We start from the raw sequence: 17017 nt of genomic DNA, 5'->3' as shown, positions 1-17017 counted from the left end.
TTACTGTAACTTACATAACATTAAATGCGCAGGGGAGAGGGGTTGTCAGTCTGTGCCAGTGCCATGGAGGAGGGGGGGAAGAAATGTGACACAATAGGGGGTCATGTAAAAAGGAGGGGGAGAAATGTGACATGGAGGGCTAATGTGACAGGTGATTTGACATGAAGGGGGAGAAATGTGACAATGGGGGCATGATGGCTGACAATGGGGGCATGATGGCTGACAATGGCGGCTGATGGATGGGGGCTGATGGCTGACATGGAGGGCTGATCTGAGGCATTAGGGGTCTGATCTGAGGTCTGATTAACATTGGGGGTCTGATTGCTGGTCTGACCTGAGGTGTAAAAAAATAAAATAAATTTCTCTTATTATCCTCCTCTAAAACCTAGGTGCGTCTTATGGGCCGGTGCATCTTATAGGGCGAAAAATACGGCCCTCAAAACAGCGATTGTCTGAAGCAGAGCGAAGTACCAGGACCACACAGAGGAGAAGCCAGCTTCTGCAGACAGGACCAGGGCCAGAAGAGCTCCATGTCACGCCCATGTGCATGGTCGTGACTCCTTGGGAGCCGCATGCAGTTGCCCGCGGTCTGGGTGTTTTGTCAACCGCAGCTGGGGGCTGTTAGTAGTTTGCCTCAAGTGCGGTTGTCGCGGACAACAGGTGTTTGTTAGCAGTGTAGCAGCCTGAGCTGGTTGCTAGGCGCCTCACTGTTGATGCGTGCGGTTGCCTCTGGCTATGTGTGTATGTATGCACTTTCTATGTCTGGTGTGCACGAGGTTTATGTATGTGTGCACTGTGACACTTCCCTTCACTTGTGGCTGCCCGTGGCAACGTGTGGTGTTGTGTACATGTGGTGGCAGTGTCTCGGCCTTCTGGCTATTTCCCAGGACATGGTTGCCTGCGGTAACAGCTGCAGTGTGATAGTTGATGGTACACTTCCCCTTTAAGTGGCTTTCTTCCCTTGCCTGGTGTAGGAAGGGTTAACTCCCTTAGTGTGTGAACACTGGGTGTGTCTGTGTGTGGGTGTGGCTACTTGGGGCTATTTAGCTCCTGCTGGATGCCAGTAGCTGAGGGGTACTCCAGCCATGCTGTTTGCTGGAGTCATCCTCCTGGTATTATTCCACCTGTCCAGTGAGGGCCACCCTTGTGGTCATAAGTATGTCTAGGCATAGATGTTCTGATGTTATGCTATGTCTTGTGGTGTCTTTATGTTTATTGCAGCTTATGGTCTTGGCTTCCTGTGTGGTGTGTGCTGTGTCCGTTTATGTTGTTGTGGACTGCAGCACTTATGCATGGGTTCCAGGCTGTGTGTCTGTGGCAGGTAGCTGTGGTACTAGTTTGACTACCTGCCATTGCAATATGCTGTTTATGTTTCCCCTTTCCTGTGAAGCTTGGCCAGTGAGACTCCTGTTTGTCCGTGCCTAGGAGGAACAGGTCGTCTTACCCTGCTCCAAGTCCAGGGCTACCCTGAGGGCTAGTAGGGACCCTAGGTTCCGGAGTATGAGCCCTCCTACCATCAGGGTTGACTCATACAGCTAGGAGTCAGAGTCAGAATTAGGGATGTGATAGGAGGTGACCTGCTTCCTGATTCCTGTCCTGGCCTAGCAGCGACCAATATCTTCAGTCATCGCACGGCTGAGGGTTTCCCCCATCCTCAGCCGTGACACTCCATGAATAAACTACAATATTTGAGGCATGTGCACACAGTGGTGTAGTTTATGCAGATTTTCCAGGCAGATTTTCTTGGATTTTTCTGTGTTTTTACACACCATGTGTTAAACTTATTTGCAGATTTTGACACAGTTTTAGGCCTCATGCACATGGCCATAAGTGTTTTGCAGCCCGCAAATCGAGGATCCGCAAAACATGTGAGCATGCCACATCCCCCCCCCCCCCCCACCTAGAGAGAAGTCCTATTCTTGTCTGCAAAATGGACAATAGAATATGTTCTATTTTTCTGCGGTGTCGCGGAACGAAATTACGGGTGTGCTGTCCACATCTTTTATGGCCTCATTGAGATGGATGGGTGTGCATCCAATCTGCAAAAAACACAGATCGGATGTGGACCACATATACAGTCATGTATGAGACTAAAATAGTCGCAATCCCGTGATAAATGACCCCCGCAGTCTTTTAGGGGAAGTTTTGAGGCAGATTTTCCTGCAGGTTTTTCAGACAAAGCCAGAAGGGGATTTTAAAAGAAATCTGAAATATAAAGAAAGGACTTAGGCTAGGACTATGCAGCAACACTGGTCGAGGCCAGGATCGCTGAGTAGCGGTGATCCCATAGGAATGCATGGGATCCCCACAGCAGTCGCAAGAAATCCAATATGGCTGGATTTCTTGCGACTGCTGCTGCGATCTCATTTATTTCTATGCAATCCGTGTAACCCTTCTCCATCTTGTTGGATCCACTTCTGGCTTTCTGCAGGAAACTCTGTCTCAAAACCTCCTCCTCCATTCTGTGTTAACCTACCCTAAAAGTAAAGTGCCTAAAATAAATAATTCTGTTGATCCCAGTAATAATAAGGATGCTACCACATGTTCAGGTTTTTTATGCAGTTTTTGTAGCCAAAACCAGGAGGGGCTTGGAAAAAAGTGGGGGAGTAGGATCTGTCCTAAATACTTTCTCTCCTGTTATGATCCACACCTGATTTTACCTTGAAAAACTGCTTCAAAATCTCTGAACGGGTGGCAGCACCCTAAGGCCTCTTTCACAAGAGCGAGTTTTCCACGAGGGTACATTTTTTTCACGCATCAGTTATGTGTTGCGTGAAAAACGCAGCATGTTCTATATTCTGCGTTTTTTCATGCAGTCCTGGCCCCATAGGAGTGTCATGCTTCGGTGTGGGAGGGAAACACCACACCGAGCAAAAGTGAAGGGGGGAACAGGGAATCAGGCCTGAGAACTAAGGAAGGAAGATGGACACCTCCTAGTAAAACCCTAACCAAAATCCTGACTGACTAGCCGTATGAACAAACCCCAGAGGTAGGTGTGTTCATACACTGGAATACCTAGAGTCCTATGTAGCCTTATAGGACCCTGGTACTAATGGCAGGGACGAGACTACCTTTTTTTTCTCCAAAAGGAAGGACGAACAGGAGTCTCCTTCAGGCCTAATACAAACAATAAGGAAATGCAACTCACAGAACCCAAACAAAATACAAAAGGAAAGACTTAACTTCAAGGGGTGTGGCCATACCAGAAACAACACAGACGCCTATTGATCCACAGGGAAACCTGTCAGATCAAACCACGTGTTGCCAGCCTCACCGATCTCCTGCCACCTGTCACGGGAACATCCGTCCCAGTACCCCCCATTTCTACGGGTGACCTCCGGGCACCCAGGACTGACCTTATCCAGGTGAGACCTGTGAAAAGCTTTCACCAAATGACTGGCATTCATGTCAGATGCCGGTACCCACATCCTCTCCTCTGGTCCATAACCCTTCCAGTGAACAAGATACTGAAGAGATCTACAGAGAACTCGAGAGTCAATTATCTTGGTGATCTGAAATTCCAAACTACCATCCACCATGACAGGAGCGGGTGGCAAGGAAGACTGTTTCAAAAGTTTAACATATCTCTTCAACAAAGATTTATGAAACACATTATAAATTTTCAGGGCCTGAGGAAGTTCAAGACGAAAAACTACAGAATTAATAATGGCAGCAATCTTATATGGACCAATAAATCTTGGACCCAACTTCCAAGAAGGTACCTTCAACTTAATGTTTCTTATAGACAGCCAAACAGAATCACGCACTCTTAGGTCCGGACCATTTATGCATTTCCTGTCAGCCACACGTTTATACTTGTTGCCCATATTCATCAAGTTATTTTGAATTTTCCACCAAATAGATGACAATGATGATGAAAAACATTCCTCCTCAGAGATACCAGAAGTATCAGAACCAGAAAATGTGCCAAACTGCGGGTGAAACCCGCATGCCCCAAAAAACAGCGACTCACCAGTGGACTCCTGTCTATGATTGTTTATGGCAAACTCTGCCAAAGACAAAAATGACCACCACTCCTCCTGGTTCTCAGAGATAAAACATCTCAAGTAAGTCTCCCGACTCTGATTAGTGCGCTCTGTCTGTCCGTTCGACTGAGGATGAAAAGCCGTAAAAAAGGACAGTTGTACCCCCAGCCGAGTACAGAACACCTTCCAGAATCTGGACACAAACTGAGTCCCACGATCCGAGACCACATCAGAGGGAATGCCATAGAGTCTCACAAGGTTGTTAACAAACACTTGTGCAAGTGTTTTAGCATTAGGTAGGCCTGGCAACGCTATAAAGTGCACCATTTTACTAAAGCGATCAACTACCACCAGAATAACTGTCTTTCCTGAAGAATAAGGAAGAGCAGTGATAAAATCCATGGATAAGTGAGTCCATGGTCTGGACGGGATTGGCAATGAAAGTAGAGATCCGGAAGGCCGAATATGTGTCACCTTAGTACGTGCACAGGTATTACAGGCTGACACATACTCCTCAACACACTTACGCAACCCCGGCCACCAGAATCTACGAGAGATGAGGTCGGCAGTGGATCTACTCCCAGGGTTTCCCGAAAGAACTGTACAGTGGTTTTCCTCAAACACCTTGTGACGCAATTCCAATGGCAGTTTCCCGGAGGGACAAGAGTCTGGTGCGTCTCCCTGGGCCTCTAACACCTTCACCTCTAGGTCAGGGTATAAAGTGGATATCACCACTCCTTCCGACAGTATAGGACTCAGATTTTCAAAATCACCACTTCCAGGAAAACGACATGACAAGGCATCTGCCTTGACATTCTGAACCCCAGGACGATAGGCGACAATGAAATTGAATCTGGAAAAAAACAAAGGCCATCTGGCTTGTCTCGGGTTCAGTCGTTTAGCCGACTTTTTGTAAGCCAGGTTTTTGTGATCTGTGAACACTGTGATCGGATGAATCGCCCTTTCCAACCAATGTGACGCCATTCCTCAAAAGCCAACTTAATGGCCAGTAACTCTGTTACCCACATCATAATTTCTCTTTGCGGGAGAGAGTTTTTTTAGAGAAAAAGGCACATGGACGCCATTAACCAGGTGACGTGCCCTGAGATAATACTGCTCCTACCCCCACCTCGGACGCGTCCACTTCCACAATGAAAGGTTGTGATACATACGGCTGCACCAATATAGGTGCAGAAGAGAATCATTCCTTAATTGCAGAAAAGGTTTGCAAAGCTGAATCAGACCACACTGAGACATCTGTCCCTTTCTTAGTCATGTCAGTTAAGGGGTTTAATATTGTCAAATAATTCAGAATACATTTTCGGTAATAGTTGGTGAACCCCAAAAACCGCATAAGAGTCTTCAGATTTTCTGGTCGATCCCAGTCCAAAACAGCACGGATTTTCTCTGGATCTATTCGAAAACCTGAAGATGACAGCAGGTAGCCCAAAAACTGCACCTCATGTACAGCAAAAACACACTTCTCTAATTTTGCGTACAATTTATTGTCCTTTAGGATCTGTAACACCTGTCTAACATGATCCTGATGTGTCGCCACGTCTGGAGAATAAATTTGTATGTCATCCAAATACATGACTACAAACCTCACCACCAGGTGATAAAAAATGTCATTCACAAAATGCTGGAAAACCGCAGGAGCATTGGTCAACCCAAAAGGCATGACCAGGTTCTCAAAGTGCCCCTCAGAAGTATTAAAAACCGTCTTCCATTCATCCCCTTCCTTGATCCTAACCAGATTATATGCCCCCTTAAGTCCAACTTGGAGAACACCTTGGCACCAAACCTCTGGTTAAACAAATCGGGAATCAAAAGGAAGAAGGTAAGGATCACGGACAGTAATCCAATTGAGTTCACGGTAATCCAGACATGGATGAAGACCTCCGTCCTTTTTTTTAAACAAAAAAGAACTCTGCTGCCATTGGAAGGTCTTATGTGTCCTTTAGCTAAACTCTCGGTAATATACTCTCTCATGGCCAGTCTTTCAGGCTCCGAAAGGTTATACAACCTAGATTTCTGGCAATTTAGCTCCGGGAATAAGATTGATAGGACAATCATATTCCCGATGCAGAGGTAAATCCTAGCATCCACTCTCAGAAAACACGTCGGCAAAATCAGATATAAAAGGGGGTAATGTCTTCGTAGTTAAAACAGAAAAAGATGTATTCAGACCATTGTCAATGCAATAATCACCCCAATCCAGAATCTGTCTAGCTTGCCAATCGATAGTTGGATTGTGCTTGCTTAACCACGGTAAACCCAGAACCACCGATGCAGGGAGACCCTTCAACACAAAACACGAGATAAATTCTTGATGAAAGTCACCCACTCTTAATCTGATATCATGCACCACTTGAGATAAATACTTCTGAGCTAGAGGTGCAGAATCAATAGCAAAAACAGAAATGTTTTTTTGTAATGCATTCGGTGACAACCCGTGTATACGGACAAACTGAGCATCAATCAGATTCACCCCAGCCCCGCTTTAGATGAACACCTCAATCCCCACAGTTTTTGACTCTAGCGCCACCTCAGCAGCCAGCAAAAATCAGGTACTACCAGTAAAAGACAAATGCACATTTTCTGACTCTCCTCTCACCCCTCCAAGAGTCAGATGGGAATTAAATGTCCCTCTTTTTTCTTTTTGCCATTGAATGCATGGACACACTCTGATAAAATGTCCCTTTTGTCCGCAGAAAAAGCACACTTCCCTCCTATTACCAGTATACTTAAAAACGGATCCAGGAGTAGCCCCTCCTAATTGCATGCTTTTGTCCCCAGACATAAACTCAGGAGTAGCTTCACCCAAAGTATCAGAGGAGGACGATACATCATGTGATAGTACTTCCTGAGAGGGGGGGCCCCTAGATCTCTCAGGCATCTATCCATGCATATAGCCAGAGACATAGCAGCCTCCAGAGACACTGGGGTTTCATGAAAAGCCAAGGCGTCTTTCAGCCGCTCCAATAACCCCTGACAAAACTGGCTACGGAGGGCAGGATTATTCCACTCCGTATCCGTAGCCAGTGGCGTACATACAGGGGTCGCAGTTGCGACCAGGCCCGGCACTCCAGGGGCCCGGCCGCCTGTGGACCCCCTGGCCCCTGCAGTCAGTGTTCCCTTACGTCTAAGTGGTGCGGGTGGGCGGCCGCGCAGCCATATCGCGCCGCTCAAGCTGTTGCAAAATGTCCGTCATGCGCCTCCTGCCCCATCTGTCTGCTCCTTCCACTTTATGAATGAAGCAGGCAGGCGGGGCAGGAGGCGCATGACGGAGGGAGAGATGTCACGCTGCACACAGGCAGCACAGCAGCAGAAGGGCTTGCAGCGGCGCTCTAGTTTGGCTGCCCACTGCCGGCCATGTGAGGAGTGGTGGAGTGGTGAAGCGGCTGCCGCTCAGGAGACTTGTGGAGCAAAATGTCCTGCAGCAGAATTAACTCCCAGAAGGTAGGAGCTGCCCCTGGTGTGTGCACAGCGCCGGGCACTGCACCGGCCCCGCCGCAAGTGTCCCTGCCTCCTCCCTTCCCCCCACTAATACATTACTTTACTAGAAGGCACTTATGGGGATATCTGTGGAGGGTACTTATGGGGGATATTTGTGGATGGCACTGTTATGGAGATATCTGTGGATGACACATATATAGCATAATATGTTATATATGTGCCCTCCACAGATATCCCCCATAAGTGCCCTCCACAGATATCCCCCATAAGTGCCCTCCACAGATATCCCCCATAACAGTGCGTCATCCACAGATATCCCCCATAACAGTGCGTCATCCACAGATATCCCCCATAACAGTGCGTCATCCACAGATCCCCCATAACAGTGCGTCATCCACAGATTGCATCCAAAATCGGCCTGTCCCGCACAAAGCGATACTGTTGGGAGGCATGTTGGGTGAATCGTAGGGGAGGTAGTAGGGGGGGTGGGTGGAGACAGGTTGTGGGGGGGGGCGGCAGTGGGTTGGGGGATGAGGGGGCCCCATAGATCAGTTTTGCACCGGGGCCCCATGGAATGTGTGTACACCACTGTCCGTAGCCCACCTCCTAAAACTCAGAGCAATAAATTTCAGCGGAACGATCAGCCTGGCGAAGGCTGCGCAACTTGGTTTCGGCTAGAGAGGTCCGATCCGAATTATCATAGATAAGACCCAAAGCTTCGAAAAATTAATCTACCGACCGGAGAGACTACGATCTGCTCGGCAGAGAAAAAGCCTATGACTGCGCATCCCCCTTAAGCAAGGAAATAACCATTCCGACTCGCTGTTTCTCATCCCCAGATGAGTGTGGACGTAGCCTAAAATACAGTTTGCACGCCTCCCTAAACAAAATTTAATTATCACGTTCCCCAGAGAATCTGTCCAGGAGGGCAACTTTAGGTTCAAGAAAGGCCTGGTAACCGCCACCACTAGGACCAGCAGAGGCGGTCAAGCGGAGGTCAGCTACCTCCAAAGATAGCCCTTGCAGCTGACCTGCCAGTGCAGCCATAGGATCCATGGCTGCACACAAAAAAATGACGGTTTTGGCGGTTTATAATAGGGGATGAGCGAATCTACTTCGGATCAAACCACTTGGAACCGAACCCGAGTTTGGAAAATGTTTTTTTTTACAGTAAAAATTAATCTATGAAGTTATTATGCGAAGTCACACGAGAGACTTCGTGAAGTAATACCTTCGGCTCATCTGAGCCAATACATTTTCATACTGTATGGAGCGCTCGCTCCATACAGTATTGAACTGAAGTTTTATACGAATCGATTTCAGATGTTTTATCCAAAGTCGATTCGCTTATCCCTATTTATAATGTCACGCTTCGGTGTGGGAGCAAAACACCACAACGAGCAAGAGGGAAGGGGGCAAACAAAATAGAAAAGGAAATACTTAACTTTAAAAAAGCAATGGAAGCACCAGTAACTCCGCCAAGATCCACACACCAGCAATCTAAAACTCAAAGTGATGCTATAAACCACACAGCATTATGAAAGAAGCAACTATAAATAAGGAAGGTTAAATGACCACATTAGCAACACCTGATGCAAGGGGTGTGGCCATACCAGAAACAACACAGACGCCTATTAACCCCTTCCCGACATATGACGTAATACTATGTCATGGCGGCAGGTGCGTTCCCGCATTTTGACGTACTATTACGTCGTGGTGATCGGGCGGGCACCGGAGCAGTACGTGCCTGATCACTGCAGGGGCGCGGCAGTTCCTGATAGCCGGGCCCCTGCTTTATCCAGATTAATATCTTCTATGCCGCGGTCAGTGCTGATCGTGGCATAGAAGGGATTTGCGGCGGGTGAAGGAGCCCATCGGGTCCCCGCACTGCTGTGGCGGGGACCCGATGGGTGAGAAGGCAGCAAGATGCCGTGCAGAGGCTGCCCAATGCCTTGCACGGCATCGGGACCTGCCTTCTACAGAAGCCGAGGAGATCCAGCCCCAGGCTCGGTCTCCTAGGCAACCTGTTAGTGTATTACTCAGTGTAATACACTAACAGGCAATGCATTACAATACAGATGTATTGTAATGCATTTCAGAGGGGATCAGACCCCCAAAAGTAAAGTCCCAGAGTGGGACAGAAATAAAGTAAAAAAAAAAAAAAGTCTAAAAATTTGTTTTTAATTAAAAAAATAACATTTCAAGTAAAAAATGAAAAAAAAAACGCCCCTTTCCCCTGATTTAACATTAAAAAAAGAAAAAAAAAGAAAACACACACATATTAGGTATCGCCGTGTCCGTAACGACCGGCACTATAAATATATTACATGATCCACCCCGTCCGATAAACACCGTAAACAAATAAAAACTGTTTTTAAAAAAAGCCATTTTTGTCACCTTACATCACAAAAAGTGCAAAACTTTTTGTGATGTATTCTAGCAATTAGCATACAAAGCGGAAGAATATACCGGGGGCCACAGCGGGCGAACGGAGCGGCGCCCAGGAATAATAAAGGTCCTCTTTAACCTTTAATACAGGAGGCAGGTGTCGGCAGTAGAATCGCATTGCCGGCACCCTGCCTCTTACAGGGAGCTGCGATCAGCGGCAGTTAACCCCTCAGGTGGGTTAACTGCCGCTGATCTGCTGCTGGCACCCGCCTCCTGTATTAAAGGTTAATTATTATTGGTGGCGCAGTGCGCCCTTCCCCCACCCCCTCCCCAGTATCAAAATTATTAGTGGCACAGTGCGCCCCCTACTCAACCCCCCCAGTATTAAAATCATTGGGGCAGACTCCCTCCCCTGTATTTAACTTTATTGGTGGCCAGTGCGGCCTCCTCTCTCCCCCCCCCTAATTAAAATCACCTTCCCCCATCATTGGTGGCCAGTGCGGCCTCCCCTCTTCCCCCCCTAATTAAAATCCCCCCCCCCCATCATTGGTGGCCAGTTCAGCCTCCGCTCCCCCCCCCCTCCCTAATTAAAATCACAATCACCTTCCCCCATCATTGGTGGCAGCGGAGAGTTCCGATCGGAGTCCCAGTTTAATCGCTGGGGCTCCGATCGGTAACCATGGCAACCAGGACGCTACTGCAGTCCTGGTTGCCATGGTTACTTAGCAATTTTAGAAGCATTATACTTACCTTCGCTGTCTGTGACCGGCCGGGCACTCCTCCTACTGGTAAGTGAAAGGTCTGTGCAGCGCATTGCCTATAGCACAGACCTGTCACTTACCAGTAGGAGGAGCGCCCAGCCGGACACAGACATCGCAGGTAAGTATAATGCTTAAAAAAATTGCTAAGTAACCATGGCAACCAGGACTGCAGTAGCGTCCTGGTTGCCATGGTTACCGATCGGAGCCCCAGCGATTAAACTGGGACTCTGATCGGAACTCTCCGCTGCCACCAATGATGGGGGAAGGTGATTTTAATTAGGAGGGGGAGGAGAGGGGAGGCTGCACTGGCCACCAATGATGGGGGGGTGATTTTAATTAGGGGGGGAAGAGGGGAGGCCGCACTGCACCTGCCGTGGTCAGCGCTGACCGTGGCATGTTAAAGGGTTAATCCTCCGGCATCATCGCATACAGCGATGCCAGTGGATGCAGCAGGGGCCCGGCTAGCTGTGGATCGAGTGGGTGCAGCTCCTGCACCTGCCCAATCACATCACGTACATGCATCTGGGAATGCAGCAAGGCACCACATTCCCCCACGTACATGTACGTGATAATGCAGGATGGGGTTAAAGGAATAATTATTCGTGCCTGATTAGGAGAAGGAATTGAATACTTCACTGACTGATGATCAATGGAACAGAGCACCCCTGTTCAAGTCCATTGTGTCTTGTCGACTACAGGAACTTAACTATAAGATACTTATGAGATGGTATAGAACTCCAGTGAAGGTCCACCGATTTTATCCATCGGTCCCTGATACGTGCTGGCGATGTAACTCAGCAGTGGGCACAATGCTTCATATTTGGTGGGAGTGCCCAGGAGTTTCTTCTATATGGTCAGACGTTTTTGCCCTATACAATGCTTTATACCATTCTAATGTTACACCCTCATCATTGATTGCCCTACTGTCCATCTATCCGGGACGCCCCCAACAGATAAAAAGAGGAGAGCTTAGAATCTTCATACAGGCCATGAGGCAAATTATTCCCTGCAGATGGAGATCCACGGACAGCTTGCAGAGAATAACGTGGATCTCAGCCATGGACGCCCTTGTTCGTATGGAGGAACTCGGGTTAGAATCCCATAATTGGGTACAGATTTTCTCACGCTCTTGGGAGCCATGGTTCCAATTCCGGAACTCATCCCGTTTTGCAGACTAGCTACTGGTTAGCTACTGGTAGTATCGAGTCCCCTAGCTCCTGAACTGTGATACTTAGGTTACTTGGTGGTATGGAACATCTTTAGCTTCCTCATCTACTGTTCTCGGGCATGTTTTGCCCCCCCCCCCCCCGCCTCTCCCTGTATTGTTCCCTTGTCCCCGTCCCCCCCTTTTTTGTCTCTGTGAGTTTGTTTCCCCGATTTCATACAGAGGTAAATTGAATAGCATTACACTGCTTGTACACTATGCATGTTTCTTTGGAATGTATATGCCTCTCCTATTTTATTTCTTTCTTGATTGATACAAACATGCGTATCACTGTCTAATAAAAATGTATTGAACCATAAAGGAATAATTAGATGTTCTTCAGGTGACACACTCCGCTGCATGTTGGTGTCCTGGAAAGTCAAGGCAGGCCGCAACTCCCACAACAGCCGATCAAAGGTAGCCACCAACATGCGGCAATAATTAACCCTTGAGCCATAGCTTTTTTATATTTCCGGTAACATAGCTGTATGAGGGCTTAATTTTTGCGGGAAAGGTTGTATTTTCTTAAGCCACCATTAATTATGGCATAAAATGTAGTGGAAAGCGGAAAAGAAATTCCAAATGGGGTGGAATTGGAAAAAAAACACAATTCCTCCACCATTTTACGGGTTTTGTTCCCACGGCGTTTCGATTACAGCAAAACTGACCCATGCCCTTCATTCTCTGGGTCAGTACGATTACAACCATACCCCATATGTGTAGGTTTTTTATATCTAAATAGTGTAAAAGTAAATTTAAACTTTGCTAAAATAAATATTTTTTTACATAACCATATTCTGACCCCCATAACATTTTTATACTTATTTCTACTGATCTGTTTAGGGGCTCATTTTTTGAAGAACAATCAAATTTTTATTGATACCATTTTGGAGTGTGCCTGACTTTTTGATCACATTTTATTAAATTTTGTTGGGTAAGAGAAGCAATGAAAATATGGCAAATTGGCCATTTTGACCCTTTATTCCGTTACGCCGTTCTCCGTATTTGAATTTTTTAAAATACTTTAATAGTATGGGTGTTTTCGGTCGCGATGATACCCATGATATATTTATTGTTATTTATACGGAAAGGGGGGTGAAACTTTTATATTTTTTTATTTTTGTTTATACTCTTTTAATTTTTTTTATTTTTTGTGATGATTTTGAAGCCCATATATGAGCCTATAAATAATGTTTTTTTAATTTTTGATTTTGTTCTATCAGGGATTTTTAAAATGACATTTAAACTAGAAGTTGCTCATTTCTCATCACGGCCTGCCATCTGATGGCCAAAATAAGAATTGCAGCATGAACACTTAAAGTCTCGTCAGCGCAACTAACATCTAAAGCCTTTAATTACCGCGATCAGCATTATTGCCGGTCACGGTAATTAGCCGCAGATCTCTGCTGTATGAAACAGCAGAGACCTCCCGGCCATGGCGTCCGCTGCACATGCGAGCAGGCGCCATGTTTACACATCGCTCCAGCGCCGTACATGTACGGCACTGGTAACAAATGGGTTAAAGAACTTAACAGGGTGCGCACGGAGGTCAGAATACAAAGTAACAAATTGACCTTTGCAGGACCACTGTGAAATGATAGGATGCACCCACATCCACTTCCTCCACGGTTCGTCCTCTATCATTTCTGGCCGCTCTCCAAAACAACGGAAGACCAGCCAGTGCAAGAACACATGGTCAGTCAATGATAAGAGGAAAGTGGACATCCTGCAAAGGAAAATCTAAAAACCCACCACACAAACAAGCCAATCTCCACCAAAATTGGAGCTTTCTCAACAACAAAAAAATGCATGCTGGGGGTATTTATATGTGTTTGCAGTGACCAGTTGACTCTAGAGGATGGTTAAATTTTTTCTCACGCGTGTTAAAAATGCATGCAATCCGCATGTCACCTGCACGGAAAAAAACGCAATAACGCAACGCAATCACATACAAAACGGACAGCACACGCAAGCAAAATCGCGCGATTATCACTGAAAGGGTAATCCGGTGCCAATCCGTCATGCTCGTGTGAAAGAGGCCTAAAGGGTTTGACAAATAATTGGAGCGACTATGCTTACATAAAGCAAGTAGTTAATTTAGTGAAAGCTGTTTGTTTGGATCTTTCCTATACAATTCCCTTCCCTTTACCATCCGCTCCTGACATTAGCCTGGCCGCCCTGGTGCTCATTCACCTCACTAGGGTATAGTTTTAACACTTTCTTTTCGAGGCACATAGCATAGAGCACTGCTCTAGCTGCATACAAAAAGGCCCTCCAGCCTAACAATGCAAAATGTCATTATATTCAACATCCAGATACCGATTTCTTACAATACTTAGACGTGGAGCCCCAACTTTGTAAACCCGAGAGGTCCTTACCTGTCGAGTGACACAGTGGTCAGGGTGAAGCTGGAGGCATACATGGTGAGATAGATGAAAAAGTGCACAGCTTTGCACATAAATGGGCCAAATACCCAACTGTCCAGGGTATAAATGGTGGCTTGAAAGGGCACGCAGAATATGATAAAGCAAAGGTCTGCCACTCCTAGGTTCAAAATGAAGAGATTGGTGGTGTTATTTATCTTGCCATTTCTTAACAGGACTGCCAGGACCAGGCTGTTACCCACTGTGCCCACCAGGAAAATAAGGGAATACAAGACAGGGATAAGCACAGACTCGGGATGATAGCTGTCTGAAGATGACACCTGGATGGAGATATTCATCTTCACTGCCTACTGTGGACCTCTAAACTATCCACATTACAGCTTACACCTAATCAATCCCCAGTCAATTAGGTGCGATGGGTAGAAAGTGAGCGCCTGTTATCTGATCAGCCCCACCATCCGTATACGCTACAGTCAATAAGCAATGTTCCTCATCAGGTCTCAAGTGTACGGAACAGTATTCACCGATGTCCACTGCTTGGTTAATCCAGCTTCGTGGATGGAGTGATGGACCCGTGACCAAGCCAAGAGAACAAGTCTACCAGAGAATTTCAATAATAAGAATAAAAAAAATCAGATACGGTCAATCCAAATTGGTCTACATTGCTCTTTGGTCAAACGACAGGACTTCTAGTTTGCTTCAGGTCTTGGAGAATTTAAGTTGTCTCGTGGGCTCTTGAGTTTAATGTTGTGTTCTTGTAAATGTCTCTTCGCCTTCCTCAGAGTTTTACAGGTTCACTGTAAAAACGTATGTGCTGGCAGTGAGCATTTGACGGGGAATGAAGACAAATCAGCAGAGACAGGATGCAGGACTAGGACCCCCCTCCTTGTACGCAGCCCGGTGATGTGTGTGTGTGCCGCGAATAGTTCCGAGAATGAATAGATCAGAAGCATCCCATTTCCACGGAGATAAGAAGGTACAAAAAAAATAGGGATGGTGTCCATAGCAACTAAACCCCCCTGGTCTATTCATTAGGCAGACGTCACCGGACTTCAGGAGAAGCATGTCATGTCTTTGGTGCTACTAAATTAACAAACTTAGTGAAGTGGCTTGCAGATAAAAGCCAGACCTGCCACACACACCGTATTCAGTTACTGTAATGGTTAATACTACGGGTATTCAGTTTCAGTCTGCAAAAATCCTCGTCTTATTCTCTAAATGCCTTTTGTATTTTTGATACATATGAACTTATTTCAAAAGGCGAAAGAAGAATGTAGAAAAGGAGAAAACGTAGTAATCTCAGTTTAGCGCCAACATATTCCACAGTGCAGTTCTGAGCAAAGGTGTAACTACCATAGCGGCAGACCATGCGACTGCTAGGGGGCCCAGGGCAAGAGGGGGCCCAGTCTTAGGATTATCTCCTCTTCTACTGCAGGTTAAAACTTGGTCAGGACTCTACCCTCTAAAGGAACAATTTTTTTTACAAACGAGGCATTGGAAAAAAAATGGGCCAAGGGTCATTGAAAAGGGTTTAGGAAGAAACCCTTCTGTCCTGTGTGGAGGGCCTAGTCTGTTCCTTACTATGGGGCCCTTACTTCTCTATGTACGCCATTCATTCTGAGGATACATGTGTGAGGTGCGGGAGCTGCACCCACCTGAGCCCCAGCATGCTGCTTCCTCCCTGGAAGCCATGAGCAGTGACTGTAGTGCCCTGGAGTAAGGGTACCACTACCTTGCACTAAGGACATTTGCCCGTATTGCCCCTATGCAAAGCCATCAACCCCCTACTTTATTGCACTTTGAAGGGTTTACCTGCACGGCGATTTATACTGCTGTATGCACTTATACTGTTTTATATGGCTGAACTACATTTATGTTTATTGTAATATATCCTGTTCATGTGCACTGTTATTACACTATATTGTGGAAAGGGTTAATGCACAGCCAGCTAATACTGAGGGACTTTTTGGAGGGGAAAAAAACAAACACATTGACCTTCTGAATTTCCAGTTTAGCTCTGTTGTGTATGTCTGAAGATTTGTTTATTCATATCTCCAAACTTTAGAGGGATGAGGGACAATATCCGTGGATTTCGTAGCGAGGCGCAGAAATTTTATTCATACTAGGCCACACCTCCACCCAAAACATAACTATAAACACTATACATATAATTATTCCCTCTGTGCCAGCACATAGTAGTAATGCCCACACTGTACCCCTTTTACAGTAGTAATGCCCACATGTGCCCCATCACAGTAGTTATGCCCAGATGTTCCCCTTCACAGTAGAAATGCTCACATGTGCCCCTTTCACATTAGTTATGCCCCTCACAATAGTTATGCCCAGATGTGCCCCCATCATAGTAGTTATGCCCAGATGGGCCCCCTTAACAGTTGCTATGCTCAGACATGCCCCCTTCACAGTAGTTCTACATAGATATGTGTCTTCTCACAGTAGTTATGCCCAGATATGTGCCCCCTTCACAGTAGTTATGCCAATATATGTGCCTCCTTCACAGTAGTTATGTCCATATATGTGCCCCCTACACAGGAAGTAAAAGCAAAACAAAACAAAAAAACAGTATTTACCTAGTTCCTCTGATGATCACATTTCAGCTGCCAGCGCTCCCCAGCAGGATACTGTCACACATCGCGCTTGCTGTGCAGGAGGAGTACAGAGGCTGATTCCTGGCCTGCACCACTCCTCCTACACAGACCAGCAGTGGGATGTGTGACAGCATATCATGCTTGCTGGGGAGAATGGGCAGCTGAATGGTGACGTGGGAAGCGAACAGCTCCTATGGACACAAAGACAGCAGAGCGGGACATACCTCAG

At 46.5% G+C, this 17017-nt stretch overlaps 1 protein-coding gene across 1 annotated transcript in view; it reads right to left on the bottom strand.

The window, feature by feature from the left end:
- Positions 1 to 14533, bottom strand: part of GALR2 (galanin receptor 2) — a 63513-nt gene extending 48980 nt beyond the window's left edge. Inside the window, exon 1 of the mRNA XM_040435912.1 lies at positions 14177 to 14533. Coding sequence (XP_040291846.1) covers positions 14177 to 14520 — 344 coding nt within the window. The 5' untranslated portion in view covers positions 14521 to 14533. The remainder of the gene's footprint in view (positions 1 to 14176) is intronic.
- Positions 14534 to 17017: the final 2484 nt, after the last annotated feature.

This window comes from Bufo bufo, chromosome 6 (assembly GCF_905171765.1).
Source record: "Bufo bufo chromosome 6, aBufBuf1.1, whole genome shotgun sequence".
Classification (NCBI taxonomy): Eukaryota; Metazoa; Chordata; class Amphibia; order Anura; family Bufonidae; genus Bufo; species Bufo bufo.
This window is presented reverse-complemented; position numbering and strand designations above follow the sequence as displayed.